The sequence below is a fragment of the Ailuropoda melanoleuca genome, chromosome 13 (assembly GCF_002007445.2).
Source record: "Ailuropoda melanoleuca isolate Jingjing chromosome 13, ASM200744v2, whole genome shotgun sequence".
NCBI lineage: Eukaryota > Metazoa > Chordata > Mammalia > Carnivora > Ursidae > Ailuropoda > Ailuropoda melanoleuca.
In genome coordinates this window covers 83,138,546-83,161,397 of record NC_048230.1, presented here as the reverse complement: position 1 = coordinate 83,161,397, position 22,852 = coordinate 83,138,546, and the positions used below count along the sequence as shown (strand labels likewise).

At 41.3% G+C, this 22,852-nt stretch overlaps 1 protein-coding gene across 5 annotated transcripts in view; it reads left to right on the top strand.

The window, feature by feature from the left end:
- Positions 1-16,036, top strand: part of TASP1 (taspase 1) — a 260,013-nt gene extending 243,977 nt beyond the window's left edge. For all 5 annotated transcript variants that reach the window (XM_002918481.4, XM_034639847.1, XM_019798913.2 and 2 more), the window contains one exon: positions 14,976-16,036. In XM_002918481.4, the coding sequence (XP_002918527.1) occupies positions 14,976-15,068 (93 nt within the window). In that variant the 3' untranslated portion in view covers positions 15,069-16,036. The remainder of the gene's footprint in view (positions 1-14,975) is intronic.
- Positions 16,037-22,852: the final 6,816 nt, after the last annotated feature.

The window sequence follows — 22,852 nt, the reverse complement described above, 5'->3', positions numbered from 1 at the left end:
GGATGACAAAGGAGCTGAGGTTTCAGCATTAAAGTTAAATAAGAGCACACACTTTATAGCAGTTTGAGTGTGGCTGGAATTAAAGGAAGGCACTCATTAACATTTGGGATGAGCTGGCTTAAAGAGTCACAGAATTCTTTATTGAAATGTAGGGGAGGAAAATTTTTTTCTATGTTCTTTTGACTGGTCTATTAATTAAATTGACATAAAACAGATTAACAGGAGAAAAGCAAATTTAATTATGTACATATAGGAGTCCCATAAAAAACACTGAGACACAAGGACAAGTGAGTCACTTGAGGCTTCTATGCCATCCTGAGCTAAGGAATGGAATAGGGGCCTGGGGATTCCAAGAAGGGGAGGGTAATGAACTGTAAGAAGTGCAGATGTTTCGCAATTAGATGTTTGCCCTGCCCACAGATAGGCCTTTCAGATACAAAATTATCCCCAATAATGGCTCTCTTTCTGTCCAGGCCTCCTATCTAAGTTCTTTCGGGTGGTTAAAGGTCTCAAAATTTTCTTGATTCTGCTGGGTCTCAGTTGCCCTCAGCTCAAAATAATCCACATGCTGAAGTGGCCTATTTTGGCACTATGTATTTTGCTCCCCCTTAGAAGAATGTCTAAACCATTAAGTGCTCACATGCCTATCTTGCTCTAAGAAGAGTGGGCTGGCTTGAGCAATAAGTTTGTACCATTTCCCTGACATTTAACCATGCTCCTTTTTTTCAAAGAGCATCTCCCAGGATGCAGCAGGAGTTCAGCTTGGAAAATACTGCTGTTTAGGTCTCAATGCCTTAGCAGTTAGTTTTTTGGCGTTACATGGGTCAGATCAATAAGAAGTCAGGAAGCAGATGGTTTTGACAAGGAGAACTTTCTTCAGAAGGTTTGTTGGTGGTTTTCATTTTTACCCCTCCCAAATTCCTCACTGACAGATCGACTGATATTCTCAGGAAATAGTCCATTACACAAATAGTAGTTTCACTCTTTTTAATAGTTTAAACATTAGCCTTTCATTTCTTTTCAAATACAAGATGCTCTTTTCAAGCAATTGTAAAATCTATGTTATCTGGCAGCTCACCAAGCAGAAGATTATAACTGACATTTTGGATTTTTACCCCGTATAAATCATCAGGATGTTGAGACTTCCCTACCGGATTCTCTAAGAAAAGGCCACTGGGCTGTCTTTACCAATGAATTGGTGGCCCAGAGCCTCCCGCTACAGAACTGAAGGTAAACCCCTAACACCTGGGCCTGCAGGACTCAGCTCGAGCCTCTCCTCTTAGCTCAGCACCTCATGCCACCATTAGCCCCTCAGAGAAGAAATATCTGAGACACCACGTTATTTACCAGAGGTAGAACTAAGATTCAGGCTAGACAATCTGAACTCCAGAACCCAAGTTTCTAACCACTTCATCGTCTGGAGAGGCCTATGCTGGAGATGTATATTTGGGGGTCTCAGCAAATGAATGCTTTTTTGAAACTCTAAGACCAGTTGAGATCACCAAGGGAGTGAACACAGAAAAAAAGAGGCCTGACTCCTGGGGAACTCCTGTGTATATAAGTTGGTGACAGGAGGAGGAACCTGCAAGGGAGACTGAAAAGTTGTGGCCGTAGAGGTTGAGGAGAACCAGGTGAATGTGGTGTCCTAAAGCCAAGGGAGAAAGGTGTTCCAAGAAGAACAGGGTGATCAGCTCAGCCGGATGCCATTGCTGGGTCCTGTGTGGACATTACAGTTATTTCATTCATTCCTTTTCAGCAATGCTAAGAAGTAGAGTGAGGACACAGTCACACCTTCCAAAATGAATCTAGAACAGTAATAAAAGGACATCGATTAATTTATAGATTGTGTTGCTGCATTAAACACTCACTAAATCACCATACTACATAATTAAGAAGGTGCAGAAAAATAATGGGAAGAAAAAAAATTCAGCCCTGGCCCTGAGTGAATCCTTCTGGAATGCAGTAAGCTACCCTGCATTAACTGCCGTTAACATTTTGGTATATTTCCTTCTGTTTTTGCAACTGTGATTTTTTTTTTTACACACAATTGTGATTATGTGGAATACATGGAATGGCATATACTGATTTATTCTTTTAAAATCAGTTTTTAATATAAAAATAGTTAATAGTTCCTCTTAAAACATTTGAAAAAGAAGAGTAAAGAAAATTAAAAAAATCGGAGTAGAGAGTATAAAAGACCTCTACAACCTGAGTATGAACACATTAAGATTATGGTATTAGATACATAGTTACATTTAGTCTGCATGACTTATCCACTGACCTTTCTTCCTGCCTGCCCACGTACTTATCCAAGAGGTAGCCTAGGGACAAGTTTTGCTCCTGCTGAGATGGGGGTGGGGTGAAAATCTAGCCTCCTGGGCCCCAACCTCAGATACTCAGATGTAGTGGGTCTCAGCAGGTGGTCATAAAACTACCCTCCTAGAACACCTCTCAGTATTAGGCTGGGTCTAAGGAGAAGGTGATACAAAGTCCCAGGACCAATTGGGATTTTAATTAGCTCTTAGAGGAGCTGTTAAAAGATCTGTAACCTACATTTTGGAAAAATTTGGATGTGGATTTTTTTTTTTAAATACTTATTCAAACATTTAGAGGGCCTTTCTAATACAAAACTATATAGAATGTTACAATCAGAAAGAACCCTGAATATTATTGAATTAAATTTTTCATCTCTACCGACAAAGAGGCTGAAGCCCAGAGAGCCGGTGACCTCTCAGTTCTAAGACTGTCTGGTTTGTCAGCAGCAGAGTTAAGGCTCAGACCCAGTTCTCTAAATCCCAGAATCATCCTGAAACTTGTTGGTAAAATTTGTGGCAATAATTTGGCAACCTTTTCTGAGCAAGCCCTATTCACCCTGGGAGACTACGCAGTCATAAGCCTCCTGCAGTAAGAGGAGTGTCTCTTAATAGAGCTAGATTTAGAATCCTTCATGGTAAGGCTTTGTGGGAGTAAAGAGAACCCTAAATTTGGAGTCCACAGGCTTTCATTCAAGTCTCAGTTTTTCCACTTCCTCTGTGACCGTAAGCAAACCACATAACCATTCTGAGCTTTTTTTTTTTTTTTCACCTGAAGTACAGGTATAGTATACATCTTTCTACCTGGCCTGGTATTTTGAGGATGCAAAAGCATTATGGAAATTAAAATATTATGCAAATATAGGGACTTGGTATTTTTATTAAGATGTCATAAGGAACTAGGTTCACAGAGAACTCCTTTCTGCATCCTACAGAGACATAATTGCCTTCAGAGCAAGATCCACGTGTGTTTCATTCTTCTGTTCCCTCATAATAAGTGCAGAATAAATATTTGCTAGATGGTGGAGAGCTTTTATCACCTTTAGCAAAATAGAAAACTCATGATAATTCTTCATGTGAGTGATGGTATAATAGGTACTGTGGGACCTGCCATGTTTATGTGGATGCCTTCAGAGGGCTTTTAAGTTAAAAACAGGAGGGCAGTCTTGTCTGATGTTACCAGTGAAGTGTGGTGTCCTCTGCATGGTAAAAGAAGTAACAAAAGTTGCCTTGAGACAGAACAGCATGCTGTTCTCATCAGACAGCATTTTAAGTCTCCTCGGACATGATATTTATATGCGAGAACAATAGAAAGTTTCCTTCTTTGTAGCCTTGTTTCAGTACTAACAGTGAAATTCACTATAATGCTGTCTTTGCGTTTTGTCCACATTCACCATTGGATCTTTTATGGTATCCTTGTTTTAAATGTGGAAAACTAGGTAGGGTAAGATGCAGTAAAGTGACTAACATATGGCATTCATTCCTCATTCTGTTGATATTTCTGATTTGTTAGGTTGAACTTAAGAATTACATCTTCAAATTGCTCTGACCTATTTATTACTTTTAGTGCAAGACAATGATGGAATAGAAATAAAACACTTGTTTTTGGATTCGTTAACAATGTATACACAAGCTAAATGAAGTCAGCATCAGAGAATGTTAAAACTTGAGGGGCTACTCTAGAGATAATCTAACCTAAATTCCTCATTTTATAACTCAGAGACTTCACTGACTTACCCACTATCATAGAGGCTTAGGAAGTGAGTGCCCAGATCTTATGACCTGTAGGTAAATAGGTTTTTGGTCTATAAAATATACACATTATTCTGGACTGTATTAAGCAGGTTCATGTGACACCGTCAATTGCTTGAGGACATCTGCTTTCAGGATGAAGTCTAAAGACCAAACTCTATTTTTAGAGCAGTAAACTACATTCCAAGGCTTAATGCCACACACAAAGAATGCTCAGAATATACTTATTCACAAGTTATATCTCCTTGAAAGACAGCTCTGGAAAGCAGTGGGCAGGGAACTTCTGGGAAAAGGATGGGGGTGGCGGTGTCTCCTGACTCACTCATTAAGGGGGGAGAAATGCCCATAATAGAAACAAAGCAATAAAAGCCAGCTAGACACACTTCCCCTGCCCTTCTCCCTGGAATCGGTCATTTAAGGTCTATCACATTTGTGCCAGTAAAAGAAAGCACATCAGGTAAGGATGGCCTTATGTAAGGACATAAGATATGTTCAGCCAACAGAGCCACCTCACAGTACCAAATTTCCATGCCCTGAGTAGCACAGTGATGAATATAGAAGACAAACCTAGCCTGTAGCTAAATGGGTCTTTATTCTACGAAGTATACACATTATTCCGTAATATATTAAGAAAGTTCATGTGACACCATTAGTGGATGGAAAAATATATTACCGAGGACTCAACAGTTTGCAAAGTAAGGCAGAATAACAGGAGAAAGGATATCTCGGTAGGGAAAAAGAATATCTGTCTCTTTAAATGCTCCTGATAATGTAAGATTGAGTAGGAGGCACTGATGTCTCACTAGGCTAGAGTCCTGCTTTCCAGAAGGGAAAATGCTCATGCAAACAAGGTTGCCCTAGTGTTTTCCATATTCCTCCTCATGCTGACTTCATCAAAATTTTATTAATGTGGCCTAACATGAGAGACACACATGGCACACAGCCCCCACTGGACCACTATTTAGATAGCTGATGTCTGCATTGATCTCTTTCTGAAAGAGGAGGGTATGTGTGCTTACATGCAATTCTGGTGTGAATGAATGAACAGGATCTGTTGGATCATATAGTGTCAGTCTTGGGAAATATGCAGGTTTTTATCTTCAGACTTTTTTAAGGTCCACAACTTCAATATTATTTTGATTATTTCATTTACATAAATATTAAAATTTATCACATAAGCTATAATCAAAAACTGTAAAATATAAAATTAAGAAATATAAAATGTCTAATTTGCCGTTTGTGCTCTTTCGTTTCCCCACCCTCATTTTTAAAAAAAAGTCCTTTATTCGTTTACCAAATATACTGAACCGCTACCATATGCCAGACTATTATTTAGGAACTGAGAAAAAAGCAATGAACAAACAGATAAACCCCCTGCCCTCACGGAGTTTATGTCCCAGTGGGGGAGACAAGTAATGAATCAGATAAAGGAGCAAAGTAAACGTCTGGATAGATAGCAGTAAGGACACAGGGAACTTTGAGGCAGAGAGGATGATGGTAGTGAGATTCAGGGCCAGTGGCCTGTGTAAACCTTCCTGAAGAGGCGGCTTTGGAGTGCAGATCTGGCAGGATTGAGCAAGTGAGCCACAGGGACATTGGGTGCAAGAGCCTTCTGGGCAGTGAGAGCAGCACACGTAACGGCCTTTAAGCTGGGAGGTGCTGTGTGGTTGAGTAACAGCAAGGAGGCAAGTGGAGAGAGAGAAGGGACCAAGCAAAGTGGGGAGAGCAGAGGAGTTCAGCTCAGAGAACTAACGGAGACTAGAACATATGGGGCATTGTTGGATTTTACTCTGTATCACTTTAAGATCTGTATCTGTTATGGACTGGTCCTATTATGGACTGAATTGTGTTCCTGCCCCCAGCGCCCAAATTCATATCTTGAAGCCTTAATCCTGAATGTGACTATATGTGGAAGGGCCTTTAATGAGGTTAAGGTAAATAAACATACGGATGGGGCCCTAATTCAGTAGGACTTGGATCCTTATCAGAAGAGGAAGAGACATTAGGGATGCACTGATAGAGAAGAGACCACCTGTAAGCCAAGGGGAGAGGCCTCAGAAAAACCAAACCTACTCATATCTTGATCTGTGAGAAAATAAACTGATGTTTTTTAAGCCACCCAACCTGAGGTATTTTGTTAGGGAAGCCTTAGCAGTCATATACTGTTTTAACACCCAGTTCTTTAATGAAAGAACTTTCTGCTAAATAGTCAAATTGATCTTAAGCAAACTTTACCAAATTAACTGACAGCAACACTTATTTTATGTCAATCCAGAAGGAGCTAATTCATTCTATAAGGTACTGTATTTGACTTAAAAGAGATGAGTGTACAGATAAGTCATCCAGAACAGAGCTAGCAAGCCAGTCCGGCTAGATATGCAGTTTCTTTTGCATTGGCAGTTTGGAAGTAGCTCTTATAATTCTTTTGTTTCTGTCTGTCTGTCTCTCTCTCTTTTAATAAAATGGAGAAGAATTGGCCTTTAGCTGGTATGAATGAAGAAGTAAAATGCTGTACCTTCTCTTTCTATCCCTACCCCCACAACCATGTTCCCTCTTTAATCTCTTACCATCTTTATTCTAACAAAACTGATTTCTTAACACCACAAAAAATGATGGGGGGGGTTAATGATTGGCTGCTTTTGGAGATTTATTATTTACACCCTGAAAAGGCTGTGGGAAAATCAAGCATTTATCCTTCCTTTCTTATATAAACTTTGTTTTGGAATATCAAAAAGTTGATGAGAGAAAGTTCTTCATAGAGGAATTTCAGCTCTTAATGTAGTGAGAATGACAGGAACCCGCCCTTTGGGAACTCCCTCATGAAATAAGGGGTCTAAGCAATGATTTTCAGTGGCCACTAAAACCATTGGGCAAAAGGTTGACAGGGGAATTTCCTATGGAAGGATTGGGCTGCGGATCAAACCCACAGGAAGAGGATCACTAGATACTGGGTGCCTTCTGAACACACACCCCAGGAAGAACACAGCCCCACCTGTAGACAGTTCTTGCCAAAAATGTTCTCTAAGAAGGTAGCTACTGCTTCACCCCAGTGAAGGAATCAAGGATTGCCAAATTCTTCAAGAGAAGCTAGAAGTCAAGATGCTTTTGTACAACTTGTCCATTTAAAAACATTTCTATTTTTCAAAGTTGGAAAAACTGTGTGCTCAAACCAAAACCTGTCAGCTCTCTCTTACTAAGGTCCAACATGTCATTTTTGTGTCCCTCTGCCCTCTTGTTCTACTTGTCTTCCAGTGCCAGCCCTTGGAATGTCTTCCTCAATTCTTTGATACACATCCATTTTCTCACTCCTTCCTATGACATTTGTGGTTGAGTATCTGTGATATTGTGATTTATCATAAGAAATGTATTTTGGGGGGGTGCCTGGGTGGTGCAGTCATTAAGCGTCTGCCTTCAGCTCAGGGCGTGATCCCGGAGTTCTGGGATCGAGCCCCACATCAGGCTCCTCCACTGGGAACCTGCTTCTTCCTCTCCCACTCCCCCTGCTTGTGTTCCCTCTCTCGCTGGCTGTCTCTGTCAAATAAGTAAATCTTAAAAAAAAAAAAAAGAAAGAAAGAAAAGAAAAGAAAAAGAAATGTATTTTTGATCTTTCTGCATGGTTCCTGACTCACAGCTTTCAAAACCCTTGGAATATCATAAGCAGTAAGAGCAGTAGGATCATATTTTGTTATAATATTTGGTCTTTTGTCCTCAGTTCCTAAAACCGAGTTACATCTATAAAGGTGAAATGGGTGTCTCATTATTCATGACAAGCCCCTTTAAACCAAACCTGAGCTTACGTTATTGAGACAACTTTTGGAAAACCCCAAGGTAACCTAAGGATGGGGGTTGGTTCCCAGGGAAGCCAACCATGTGATTAAGAGTTGGAACTTTCAGCCCGATCCACCAGCATCCAGGGAGAGGTGAGGGGCTGAAGATTGAGCTTGGTCACCAGTAGCCAATGATTTAATCATGCCTGTGTAATAAAGCCTCCAGAAAACCCAGGAGGGTGGAGATGGTGAACGCGTGGAGGTGCCAGTACAATGGCATGTTTGGGGAAGGCATGGAAGCTCTGGGCTGCTTCCCAGCTACCCTGCTCTATGCACCTCTTCCACCTGGCTGCTCTGGAATTACATACTTTTACAATAAGCCAGTAATTTAAGTAAACTGTTTTCTTGAGTTCTGTGAGCCAAATTAGCAAATTAGCAAACTTGAAGAGAGGTCATGGGAACCTGACATTTATTGTGGGTAGGTCCACCAATCTGGACTTGCAATTGGTGTCTGGATTGGGAAGGAGGAACAGTCTTGTGGGACTGAGCCCTTAAGCTGTAGGATCTGACACTGTCTCCTGGTAGATAGTGTCAGCATTGGGTTCAGCTGTAGCACCCCTGATCAGTGTCGGAAGAATAGAGTTAATTGCTTGGTGGTGTTCGAAAACACACTTTGGAGTATTCTCCCTTATAGTGCATGGTTATATGCTTTTGTTAATGGTTTTCTAATCATTTTACATGGCTGTACTCGTCTTCCCTACAGTGCCACATGTTCTTAGAAGGCATTTTGCCAGTATTCTACCATTTTGGTTTTCTCTGTAGCACCCAAATATGTTCACTGTTTTTGAGCCTTAGAAGATTAGTTATATGACGAGCAGATATACAAACCCTTAGCAGTTACTAAATACTCAGCAATTGTTAATTATTTTATCTGTAGCATCAAAACAGCGCCATCAAACATAGTGACCTAAAAATGTCCATTTTCTTGAAACTTACCTTTTAGCATACAGTTAATTTTTCTTTAAAATACCTCGTTCTATTTTTTTGAAGACTTCAAACTTTTAAAATAGAATTCTCCAATTCTAGGATATCCAATAATCTACAGTAGAGATTGTGCTGTATGTCTATGGCTACGTGTTTGTTTGAATAATGAAAATCTTACATTTATTGACACATATTTTCATTGCATGCAATATCTCATGTAGTCCTTATCAACCTGATCACAAATGCTACTATTATATTCATTTTAGAGATGGGGCCCTGGAAAGTTACGTAGCCAGCAGAGGTTACACAGATAGAAAGTGCAGAGGCCTGTATTGAACGATTACTGGTTAAGATAGCACCAGCTGCTCTAAGAAGGGTACTCCAAAATGTATTGTTGCTCAAACACAATAAGAAGTGTGTTTCTTCTTCCCATGAAATCCAGATTGGGGATTGATTAGCAGCAGGCTGTCCTCCAAGTTACGAACCAGAGTCTCAAGCACCTTACAGCACGTGGGCCTCAAGGTCATGGGAGAAAGAGCATGGAGACTGGTACATAAGAAGATTTTCCGCCAGGCCTGGTAGTGGCACATAGCACTCTAGTCCACTGGCCTAATTCAGTCACATAGCCACACCTAACTGAAAGGAAGCTGAGAAACGTAGTCCTTCAGTGTGTCCAGGAAGAAGCAATGGCCCAGCAACCCAAGATGCTCTGATTCTGTACCCCATGCACATAGCCGTCATGATAAACTGCCTCTGTAGATTAACTTTAGGATGGGACATGACATGTGATATAGTACATGTACTTTTTAAGCTTCTGGGGGATGAAAACAGCTCCTATGTGTTTTGAAATACTATTTCTTAAGTCTCTCTGTGTGGAATGTTTTCTCAGTGTCATTTGTTCTATTTGTAAATGCCTGTATTGCTTTGACAGTACTATCTTGCTTCAAGCTCTATTTTTAAAAAACAAAACCAAACCCTCGAAATTATGAAACCAATGAATAAAATATTTCCAAGATCTTTATTTGGACTGTGTCTGTCCAGATTTTATTTTCCTGACCCCACCAAAGGAGGATAATAACTTGTTTAAGAGACTCTTCCCTTGACTCTTGTGGCAGATCTCAACAATTCTCCTAAGAGTGGAAAGAAGGATTAAAATATAACCACTAAATAAAGGCTTTGAGACTTTTAAAATTAAATCGTGTGCTTCGAATTTTCTTAGAAACCACAAAAGAACAGTCACTAAGGTGGTCTTAAGAGATTTAAAGACATGAATATGAATGATAGGAAGTCTCAGCTACTACTTAGATTGTGATTAGGACATCAAGGAATTATATAATTCCTATGATATTTTTTCTTTAACTTTCTCATTTTGAAATCTTAGGCTAAATTTGCTGTTACACAATGTATTTGATTTTATAACAAGATATAGGCCTAAGAATATTGGCTTTGAATTAGTTTAATTTATAAGTGGATAATTCTTCAAGGAGTGTTAACCTCAAGGAACTTTGTGTGTCAGTCAGGGAATTAGCAAGAAAGTAGAGAATTGTAAGTGTAAGGCCAGTGGGTTCCACTGGCGTGAAGCTGTTAGCCTCTGAGAAATCTAAAGCTCCATCTCTGTTCTAACAATATAATCACTTGGAAAATGGAAAAGTGTAGTCTATACTTTTTAAAAAATCGATTTAAAAGAATCTGTGACAAACTAGTTTGATTTCTTTTTAATCAAACTGGTTGGTCATACCAGTTAAAACACTTGAGATTCTTTGTGCATTTATAAGATTAGCCCCTTGAAGGTGTATTTTAGTCACTTCAGTCAGTGAACATTTCCAGAGTGTACCTTCTGCGTCAAGCACTTTGACGGGTGCAAGGAATACAGAGGCGTGTGAGACCCGCTCCTGCCTCCAGCTGACTTTCACCTACAGAGGCTGAACATTCAAAGCAGACCAAGACAGTTACGTAGCAGGACAAGAAATGCTGAGATGGGTGCCACAAGAACTAGAAGAGCTTCTAGAGTCAGTTGCGGATCCAATCAAGGAAGTCTTTACTTGAGAAAGAACCAGAAAAGGACATTCAAGACATGGAATCATGGTTAGAGAGGTATATGAGTGGGGCATGCTACAGGAAATGGAGGAAAACAACCCAAAGTGAACTCATCTGCTGCTTTTCCATGTACGATTTTTATGTGCTATTTATCATTAGTTCTAAATTTTCGTAAAAGTACACTGGTATTTAAATGGTTTTAAAGACACCTTGTTAAGTTTTTAATGCCCGTAGGGTACCCGAGAGTCTATACAGTCCTTAGACAATGTAAAATACTTTATTGCACTTTTCACTGCTGACATTAAGTTCATCGTAGAAAATGGTCTCTTTTTAGCCACAAGAGGAATTCAAACCCACATCTCTAAAAGAACTTTTCAAGATGAATACTCATATAAAACATTGTCTTCAGCAGCTCCCACTGTTTATAATGTGATTCGATGCTCCATTGAAATTTCCACAGAAAGCTGCAAATACATCCTGGCTTCAGTGTTTTCAGACCAAGGCCCCTTATTTTCTGATGAGTCAGAAGATCATGGTGATGGATGAAACTGGGGAAGTACTGTCGTTCGGATAGATTTTATTGCTCTCAACACCAAGATCACACCAATGTGTTTTGTAATCGCAAAATCCCCCTTGACTAGATGGTGATTTGGGGAAGGGGTAATCCCGAGAAGTTAATCTTAACTAGTTTGTCTAGTTGAGCATTTCGTCTTATGTAAACAGCAAAATTTATACAAATCTCAATGTGTTTTCGAAGTATTTTGTCCATGTACTGTTAACAGATATCCCAAGACCGCCGTAATCTTTTCCAATCCTTTTTCTTTTCCTTCCTAACTCTCCTTGATGCTTTGTAGTTTAGCTCGGTTTATTTAGATGTTCTTCTATCATAAACCTGGTGGGGGGAGTGTCAAAGATAAGTTTGAATTGGCCATCTGTGTTTTTGTAAATCTCAAGGGATTGCTATCAAGTCCCGTGGTCCGTAGGGCAAGAATTTCTTCCTTCTAGCTCTGGTCTTTTCCTCGGTCAGCAGGAAATCAGTTGCTTTAAGACCAACATCCCCCTGGTCAAGTTGCAGGCCATCTGCTTGGACATATGTTCACTCTTTGATCTTTAAACAATTAATTTATTCTCTGATGCCTGGACCACCAGGCCTGCCAAGAGGTTCCACTGGACTCTCCCTGAATCTCTGGGAAACATGAAGACAGATTTTCCTGTGAGCTTCTCTCATAGGGGAAAGATATTTTAACAGACCTGATTGGAGAACTCCAACCTATTTGTGAACAGAACCTGACGGTATTAATGTTTCTTCTACGGGGGTCTGCCCTGTAGATTCATTCCTAGCTAGCCTCTTTTCTTAATGCTATCCTATGGAGTATTATTCTTGACCAGGTCGGAAATCTTCATTTCTGCTTTATTCTTTTTTTCATTATTATTATTATGGTAGAATATACATAACAAAATTTACCACTTTAACATTTTTGAATGAACAGTTGAGTGGCATTTAGTACATTCATGTTGTTGTGTAACCATCACCACTACCCATCTCCAGAACTTTTTCATCTTCTCAAACTGAAAATTTGGACCCACTAAACAGTGACTACCCATTTCCCCTCCCCGAACCCCTGGCAACCAAAAAAATCTCTGAAAGAGTAGAAGTCCCTATTTCCTGTCTCTATGAACTTGACTAATAGATATCTCATAGAGGTGGAATACTACAATATTTATTCTTTTGTATCTGGCTTATTTCACTTAGCATAATGTCTTCAAAGTTCATCCATGTTGTAGCATGTGTCAGAGTTTCCTTCCTTTTTAGGGCTGAATACTATTCCATTGCATGTATATACTGTATGTCACATTTTGTTGATGAACTTTTGGGTTGTTTCCACATTTTGGCTATTGTGTCCCTGCCTTTACATGTTTGGGGGTATATATCCATGAGTGGAATTGTTGGATCGTATGGTAATTTTATGTTTGATTCTTTGAGGAACCCCCATACTATTTTCCACCCACGTTCTGGCTCATTCTTGATCCCTGTCATAGCCACATGACTATGATCATGACTGGAGGGGGTGAGATTAGGGATGAAATTGACCAAGGGACTTCTCTTTCAAGGATTTTGTTTGTTTGTTTGTTTGTTTAGAAGAACCTTAAAAAAAATGATGAATGATACCTGGGGAGAAAATTCTCTTTGACCTCATGTTAAGGAATTCCTGGAAGAATAGAAATGGCTCCATCAATATTGAGCCCTGAGAATTGTAAGAATTGAGATTTTTGTGCCTGATGTGACAAAGACTGCTGGGTAGCAGAATTAAACAATGCTCCCTGTTCTAACTCCTGCTAGGTTAAATGAGGCATCACAAGAAACAAAAGAGCCACAAACTTTCCTGCTGTGGACTCCTCAGGTATAATATATCCATATGGTGAGATCCAAGTTTGGCCCTCAGATGTAATAATGAGCCCAGATTCTGGGACATGGTTCCCAGAAACATGAGCCTAGTGAGTGAACTCACCGATACTTGTATCCCGGGAGATACTGCAGAGACTGCCTTACCCAGCTCTCTACCTGAGGCAACAGACCTCACCCTTGTAGGTTACAGGTTGCTTCCTGCCTTGCACACAGAAAAACACTATTAGTGCCCAGAGAACGCTTACTTTCCTCCAGAACTTTCCAAATTGTTAACTTATGTCAGCTACTCTAATGGGACTTGTGCCGTGAGATTCAAGAATACAGTCTACCCTCAAACTACAAATCAGTTAGCTCAGCTGTCATTCCATCTAAAACATGAGAGACTATGGACTCTGGGAAACAAACTGAGGGCTTCAGAGGGGAGGGGGGTGGGGGATTGGGTTAGGCTGGTGATGGGTATTAAGGAGGGCAGGTATTGCATGGAGCACTGGGTGTTATACGCAAGTAATGAATCATGGAACATTACATCAAAAAGGGATGTACTGTATGGTGACTAACATAACATAATAAAAAATTATTATAAAAAATAAATAAAACATAGGCTTGTTTCATATTTGGTTGCATGAGGGGACATCATTCCCACTCTAGGCTTGGCCACTTTGCTAACTGCATCTAACAGCCTCACCTGGCACTTGAACTCACTTCTGTTCAGTTCTTAGGAAAAACTTGTTTAGAGTAGCAGAATTAGAGAGGATTACCTAAGGGATATGCAGGCCTTCTGTTCTTCTTAGAAGCTCCCGACATTTATCTATCCCTGGATTAAGCCAGATCATCAAAAAAAGGAATTCCTGGCTGACGTCGTCCTGACCCCTTATGGAACAGCTTTTACTATCTTCCATCAGGGCCAGTGTCCTTTGAGTAAAGTTAACACTCGGCCATAGAAAACTCCTTGTTGTACAACTGGGTGTCTTTGCTCGCCCACTAAACATGGTACCTATTGTGTATGAAGTCCCGTAAGAGGAAGAGTTCCCAGGCCTTGTACCAGGAACAGTGGTTCCCTTCTGAGCAATTGATTTATTGTGATCCTGGGCACACATGAACCACCTCTCTGGTCGTGGAATGAGGAAGCCGAGAGACGGGGCAGCAGGCTGCCTCAGCATGGGGACAGAACTCAGGCAAGATTTTGTGTGTTAATCTCATGCCTGTCTTGACCTTATTTTGTAAGCTCCTATTTTTCTTTCAGTCTCATTGCCTCACTTACTTTTTAGGTTGTTGAATTATCTGAATTTTTGCAAGCTATTCAGATACCTTAGGGAATAAAATGTAAACGTGAATCAAGTGTTCTCAGTTGCTTTGGAAGACAAAATGTATATAAATTATTAGTTTTCAGACAACTAGAATATGCTCGATAAAGTTGGCCTTAAAACCATTAATCACTGTTCTGAATATGACTAAGTTGTCAGTTCTGTGCTCTCTTGTTCATTCTGTAATTGCCGTGGCTAGTGCTGTGCTTAGCATGGAATAGATGCTCGGTAAACGTCCCCTGCGAGATTTGACCGAACAGGATCTCTCTGCACTTACAGGTTACCACCATCATGGTCTGTAGATCCTGAGAAGCAAAGAGAGGCTGGGTCTTTCTGGTATTTCCTCCACCCCTGTCACTTATGCAAGGACACAGCTGGCACGTCTAACGCTCTCCTGTCTCCCTCTCTGCAGACTCACATTTCAAGACTCCCTCCCGGTGCAGTGGCCGGACAGTCCGTGGCAATTGAAGGTGGGGTTTGCCGCCTGGAGAGCCCGGTGAACTGACCCTTCAGGCTGAGCACGAAGCGTCCGAGAGGCATTTCAGAGCCTGAGCTTTGCGGGGTTTTTAACTGAAGTTGGATGTTTTATCTTCGCCATTTTATAATTCCTCTTGCAGCCTCGTGCACCGCTCACGACACTAGTGCTGCTGGGGTGAGCGCTTAGTGACATGCGGGTCTTCGGCGGGTGAGCGGGACCGAGTGTGCACGTGTGTGCACGTGTGTGTGCGTGTGTGTGCAGTGCGTGCGCTTGCTTCTCCCTCGGTGAAATACAAACTCCTTGTGTAACCTAAGACCGGGAATGATTAAATCACCTTTACAAAACGTGTGCTTTACTGTTTACAAGTAAAACCTGAAGTTGCAAAGGAAACATTTTTGATTTCATGCAGAGGTCCCAGCTGTCGTTGGTGTAACGTAGCCGAGCTAAAACGTCAGTCTACTTGTTTCAATGATGTGACAGTGGTAGTGCCCCATTTAATAACAGTACTAAGTGATACAGTGTTTTTATTTGTTAACCAGTTTAAGTGGATCTTGTGGTAACTTAAACTGTTATTCTCATCCCTCATATGGGGCATTTTTCTTTAACAAAGAATGGTTTCAGTGAAACAATCTAGCAGAGAATTAAGGTCAGAACCTTTTTAAATAATAGTCTTATTGATAAAGTTTGTACTTCTTTCCTCAAGCTTTTCTAAGCTTAAATACTGCATATCTTCAAGCTGTATGTACTATATTATGAGAGAATATGTAAAGAGAACATACAGGAATGCACAGTCCTTAATTTGTGTATAATGGAATGTTATTTACAATGTAACACTGTAAATAAGAAAGCAAAATTTATGGGAAAATTCAATATTATCTTTGTTTCTTGTTTAAATATATTTTTAAGATAAAGGCACAAAAATAAAAGAAGCATATTACTGGGTATAGTGTGTGACTCCTCTTCTCAGACTAATAAATTATCTTTTGAATCCTAGATTGGAGAGCCATTTTTTATTTTGTTTGTAAGAAGTTACTTCTTCCAGAAACCATACCTTTTTCTTTTTCGCTATGATTCTGATAGTTCAAAACCAGTCTTTGTGCAGTTAGGCTGGACACTAACAAGATGAAAGTTGAACTTTGTTCATGATTGAATGGTCAGTATCAAGATCCCTAAAATTTTTATTGCAGGTTGATAAAAAAATAACAAAGGGAAGGAATAAGAACACTTTGCTTTGGAAAATTGTAGTGGCAGTTGAAAACCCAAGAGTTTCAGTTGATAAATTGCTTCTAAATGTTATATTTAGTGATTCTGGAGCCACAAAAGGAAACCAAGACTTTTCTTTTGATTTTATGTGTAAGAAGTGGCTATCAAGAAGATACTAAAGATAGACTCGCTCAGGGAGAGGAAGTTCCCTGCACCATATAATCATGGCTCCGGGCGGTAACTGATAAAGCCCCAGATGAAATTATACACTTGACATCGATGTATGGCCAAATTATAAAGGAAAGACAACCAAAATGGAGTGGGTGTAAATATGAATGATTTGGGAGTTGCTGATTTATATTCCTTGTACAGGCAATTACATTTGTCTCGCTGTGTTCCCGTAGACAGGTTGGTGCCGTGGTATCTGTTTCTCATTCTTAATGAGGCTGAGAACTTAGTAAGCGATGGGCTGGCTGGTGGGGAGCCTTTGGCTTCAAAAGCTTTCAAAGACCTGTTACCTGTTGGCAGGGTTTTTTGAGGAACTGGACTGGATCACATAAAACTATCAGGACACTTTGGAGTCTGAAAATCATCTGACCTACTTCACCGGGAATGCCATTTCTTTTCATCTTCTTTTGACTTTATTCTACTCATATTTAAAAGTTTGGGCTTGTTAAAGACCCCTTTTATGAAGAGCTTAAAAACTGGTCAGTATAAAGGAGCGCAGCCCCTCCAAGAACAGTTTGTTAAGGCTTTATTCTCCAATTCCTAGTTTTGTTTTGTTTTGTTTTGTTTTAATTTAAGGAATAGTGTCAAACCAGGAGGCAAAGCAAAGTGATACTCAGAATCACGGAGGCAAACACATAATGGGTAGTATGAGCTCCTTCGTGATCAGATCAGATATTAAAGAGCAGATCCTAGCAGCAGAGGCTAATGGACCTCATCTCACACAAAAGTCGAAAGGGTCGAAAGAAACAGAGAAGAAAGTAACCTGATTCCCTAGTCTGGCTTGCATCCCCAAGATGCTGCAGCAGTATTTTAACATGGATGATCTTTATGCCCATCTTCTGTTTCTTTTTAAGCCCTGGTCGTTGGGTGCATGGTTCTCTTTGAGCATAAGGAAGCCTGGTCTGGATTCTTCAAGGCCATCCCTGTGATCCTGCTCTGGGTTTGGAAATGGGAGTTTTCTGGAAGTGGGGAGGAGGTGGAGGTCATGTGCTCTTCCTGCAGGGACCTGCAGCCCCCATGCTGAGTGCTGAGCCCCGAAGGCCTTGTCTAGGCCCGTCCTTCCTCGCTTGTCAGCTCTGCCTCTTCTCGCTGCCTCCTGTGTGTTAGACGAGGGCAGGCCCTTCCTCCTCTTTTCACTGCTGCTTTGAACTGTGAAGTTGAATTCTGATAGGCATGTCTGTTGGAATTATGTACAAAGTACGTATAAATAAGTCCTAAATGCTCGTCTGTGGTGCTTGTCTGTGAGCAAAATGGTTGACTGTTAGCTCATGGGTGTGGGGACCTCTCTTTGGCTGCTCTAAAGTCTTTTGCCTAATTGTTCACTGTGTCCCATGTTTGAGAGTGGTGATGGTACATTGTTCACCTGCAAATAAGCAGGGTTATTCTGTTTTGAAGCACAGGTAAGGGGGGGGGGGAGGAAAGGAGGTTGTGAAGAAAGGAACATTTAGAAAAGTCCAGAAATTATTCTTGAATCTTGAGACTGTATTAAATTATTGTGGAATTTTTTTTAAAAATCTGATCTTTGTTATAAAAGCAATTCATGCTCATTACAAAACATCAGAAAATAGATAAGGAAAACAAAACAACAAAGATAACTCATAATTGCATTTTCCTAGAGACAACAGTTAATAACACTTTATATTGTATCCTTGTAGACTTTTTATGCATGAATTTTCTGTTTTTTAACACTGAAATGGGTATACATAACCTGCTGTTTTCACTTAAGAATATCATAGAAAGATTTGCCAGTGAAAGCCAGCTGAGCAGGGGCCCTAGAGCAGACCACTGTCATTGCCCATCGATCCTCCAGAGTGCCCCAGACAACATTTAGAGGCTAGCATATGCACCTCTATGCCTGAGGACTTGTTCTGGAACTGTAGAAAGCTGCACTGTTCCTGTGCACAGCAAGCCAGAAATGCCCGGGAATCAGCATGCCCCACAAGCAGCTCTCAACTGGTGATGAACAGAAGTTGTTGTATAAATATACTCACTCCCTTGCTTCTTGGGTGGTATAAGTCTGGGGTACGTGTTTCACACTGTTTTTGAGAGATTTCCCACAGAAATTAAGCTTCGGTTGCCCTCTGTGGTAGTTGACTTATTAATACACCTCACGTTGGCCTTCTTCCCTTCCCTGTACCATTCTTAGTTCCCCTATTTGAGTCTCCTGGCGTCATCTCCAGATGAACTACTTGCACTTGCCACCTGTCCCAGGGTTGCTTCTTGGAGATTTGAAACTTAGAGACATTCCATTCTCCTTGGCCAGGAGGGCTTCATGGTCCTTTATACCCTCTTCTGCTGAGCGGATGGACTCACCAGTCTGCTTAGGCCCTGCACTGGGGTCTCTTCGTGCCTTGTGCTCCTAATGAGCCATCTTCATCCATCATATCTGATTGAACATTCTCGAAGTGATAAGGCTGGATGTGCCACAAAAGTGGAAGGAAGTTCACAGCCCGGTCAGTGATGGCAGGTACTGGACAGCTGGAGACAGGTGCGTACTTTTAAGGAGGTGAGGAATAAACAAGCTGAAGAGCAGCAGTCCATCAGGACTGAGGGAATCCTTAAGGGAAAGAATCTGGAATCGTGTTCATGGTACTCGGAAGAAACCATAGTCAAAGGTGTGTGATGACTTTAAGAGATTTGAAGAGACCAAAGCAGTGGTGGCCCGTGTCCCCCATCATGAACACATCTCCCTGGTGACCACACTGTAACAACCAACATGGCACCCACTTTCAGAACGTCATCTCTCAAGCCTGGATATCCTCAACTTAATTTTATGGTTGAATTTTTAAAAAAATGCTTCCCAACATTTTTCTGAAAACAAAATGTTTATGAAGTCAAGGATATCACCTTTTTTCTGCTGTAAACCCTACAATTGTTCAACATTGTGAACCCCTTGGTGCCATGAAGCCCAGTCTCCTATTCAACTAAGGTTCCAGTGATTAGTTGTGGTGCGGAGGACCGAAAGAGGACTACGAGTGGAAGCTACTTCTTCCCCGGAACACTAGCCCAAGGAAAGGTTGAGCCCAGAAGAAATGAACCGCCATGAATATGATTAATTTTACTTTAGCTATATCCTACACTGTTCCCAAATCCTGATTAAGCAGGGAAGAGATGTGGGCGGGTAAACGCAGTAGGCTGTATAGGTGGAGAGTGAGTGAGAAAAGTAATCCTTTTACATTAATATTTGCTTGGGGGCATTGAGAATTCTTAAGGAATACACTGCTTTTCCCCAACCCTTAATTTGGGTTCAAGTTTATTAGGTATTAGTCCAGATGCCTATCATCAGAGAGCAAAGTGACCAGGCAGTTTTTCTTTGTCCACATACGGCTCTCTGAAGTGTATGGCCACAGGAAGGATTAAATCTAAAACTGGCAAGGGCCTCCCTCCGAGGCTGTGCGCTCAGCTTCCAGAAGCCCATTGGCCAAGCCCAAGGTGATTCATTGTGACCATTTGCGGAAAGCGGCAGGGAAAGCAAGAACGGTGGTTTCTCCTTCACGTGGTCGAGTCACCAAAGCCCTGAAACCACAGTGGCGAAGCTGGGAACACTGGGCTAGGGTTTCTCGGCCCTGATGGGGATTTCACTGATCGTCCACAGAACTTCAGAACCTAGATAGAAAGAATCCAAACAATTCCTTTAGTCACTGCTGTCGCTGTTATGTCGGAGGTCCAAAAGATTGCTCCTCAAATGGCCTTTTCTGGCCTTGAAAAATCCAGCAATGCTTAAAAGATAGATTTTTTCTTTTATATTAAGAAAAATATATTCTTTTTCATTTATAAATAGTAAGATTTTAATCTGTCCACCCAAGTTTTTGCCCCAAACCTGTTAATTAGCAGCCTTTTCCATCTGGTCCATGATAACCTTATCCTTCTAGGTGCTCAGGCCCAAATTCTTGGGTTCAATTTTTACCCGTGTATCTGTTGTTGCATAACAAACCTCCCGAAATCTTAGTAGCCTAAACAACAACTGTTTTGTTTTCTCACAGTTCTGTCAGCTAGTTCTGTCAACTAGGCTTGGCTTCACCCAGTGGGTTATCTCTGGCTCTGGCCGGTAGGCACGGGTACGCTGTGTTCAGCTGCAGTGGGACCTGGGGGCTGGGCTGGTTGAGCTTCCTCTTTTTCCATGCAGGCTCAGGGTCTTTCCCTCTGCTTGTGGCCACTCAACATGGTCTTTTCATGCCACTTCTCCTGTAAGACATGGCAGCTCAAGGTTCCCAGGAGCACATGGCCCTTTTAAGGTTTAGGTCAGAGCTGGCCCAGCCTTACATTTGCCACATGTATTGCTCAAATCAAGTCACCGGGCTCAGCCCAGATTCAAGAGGGGACTGCATCAGGGTATTAATACAGAGACAAGGCTCTTTGGGGGCCACCAACCTGAAATCCTTGAATCTGCTTCTTCCCCCGTTTTAGAACCAATCCGTGACTAAATGCTATCGTGCTGAATTCAACCACTTCTCCCCCTCTCCACGGCTGCCTTTCAGATCATCTCTTCCCTGAGTTCTTACAACAGGTCCTCACTGGCCTCCCCACGTCCACAGCTCCTTGTCCACTCAGCAGCCAGAACGAGTCTGATCTGCTGCTCCTCTGCTCACAGCCTTACAGGACACCTTGCCCCGTTGTCCTTGTAAGACCCCGGGACCTGCTTCCTGTCATCCTCTGAGCCACGTCCTGCATAGCCCTGACTCACTCTGCTCCAGCCATCCTGGCCCCCTTGCCATTCCAGCAGCCCGGACTGCCTCCCATCTCAGAGCCACTGCTTGTGCCCTTACCGCCCCCGCCCCCGACCAGGCAGATCCACATAGCTTGCTCCTCCCTCATCTCCTCCAACTCTTTGCTTAAATGTTACCTTCTCAGTGGCCACCCTTCTCACCACACTCCTCCCACCACTCTGCGTCCCCTTTCTGCTCTATTTCTTCCCTCTGGCGCTCACCCCTTTCCAATCCACCCTATCACTGACATTGGTTTGGTTATGTGTCTCCCTCCATTTGCACGGAAGCTCCCTGAAAACAGGGAATTTTTCTGTCATTCATACTATACTTCCAGCACCCAGGACAGTGCCTGGTACATCATAGGTCCTCACGAAATATTTGTTGAGTGAATAAATGAGGGTTCCTCATGGTGATGTGGAAGAGACAGTGTGGAACTGTGTATTAATTTTCTATTGCCATAACAAATTCTTATAAACTTAGCAGCTTAGAACAGCACATATGTATTATCTCACAATTCCATAAGAACCAGTCCTTGGCTGGTTTCTCTGCTCCAACACCTGAAAGGCTGAAATCAAGGTGTTGGCAGGCCTGCGTTCCTTCTGGGAGGCACTAGGGGAGAATTGGTTTCCAGCTCATGCAGGTTGTTGGCAGATTTTAGTTCCATGAGGTTGTAAGAATGAGACCCCCATTTCCTTGCCGGCTGTTGGCTGAAGAAAGTACATATAACAAACCTACAAATATATACTTGCTCTTTCTTATCTCGACTTCTTTAACTGACATACAATTATATTAAGTAATAATTATAATGATGTGTTATTGCATTTGTAACATGTATAGATGTAATATGTGTGACAATAATAGCACAAAAAGAGAAAATCATGAGAAGGACTATATAAGAGTAACATTTCTACTTCTTGCAGGAATTGTGTTAATATAAATCTATAGTTGATCCTGATAAAGTGATATATATGGAAGCCCCAGAGCAACCACTAAGAAAATAACTAAATAGTGGAAAAATTATTAAAGGGGTCAAATTACACTAGAAATATTCACTTAATGCAAAATAAGCAGTAAAGGAATAGGAACAAAATAGAAATGTAACAAAACAGGAGACATATAGAAAACAAAAAATTAATCTAGCTATAATAATAATAGATGTTGTATTAGTCAGGGTTCTTCAGAGAAATAGAACGATCGGATGTGTATGGGTGCATATCTTTATATGATTTTTCGTAGGGAATTGGATTGTACAATTATGGAGACTGGCAAAGCCAAATCTGCAGTGTGGGCCAGCAGGCTTGAGCCCCAGGAGCCCCAGTGGTACAGTGCCCGTGTGAAGGCCAGCAGTTTGGAGACCCTGGGGTGTCAGTGGTGCAGAGGATGTCTGAAGGAAGTCTCTTGGAGAATTCCCTCTTGCTCAGGGATTCATTCAGGATTTCAACTGATTGGATGAGGTCCACGCACATTATGGTGGGCCATCTACTTTATTCAGTGTTCACTAATTTAAGTGTTAATCTCATCCCCAAACACCCACTAAATTGACACATAAAGTCAACCGTTACAGATGTGAGTGAATTAAACAATCCAATCAAAAGACTGAGATTGCCAGAATGGATTAAGAAACAAATTTCAATTATGTGCTGTCTACAGGAGACACACTTTAGACTCAAATAT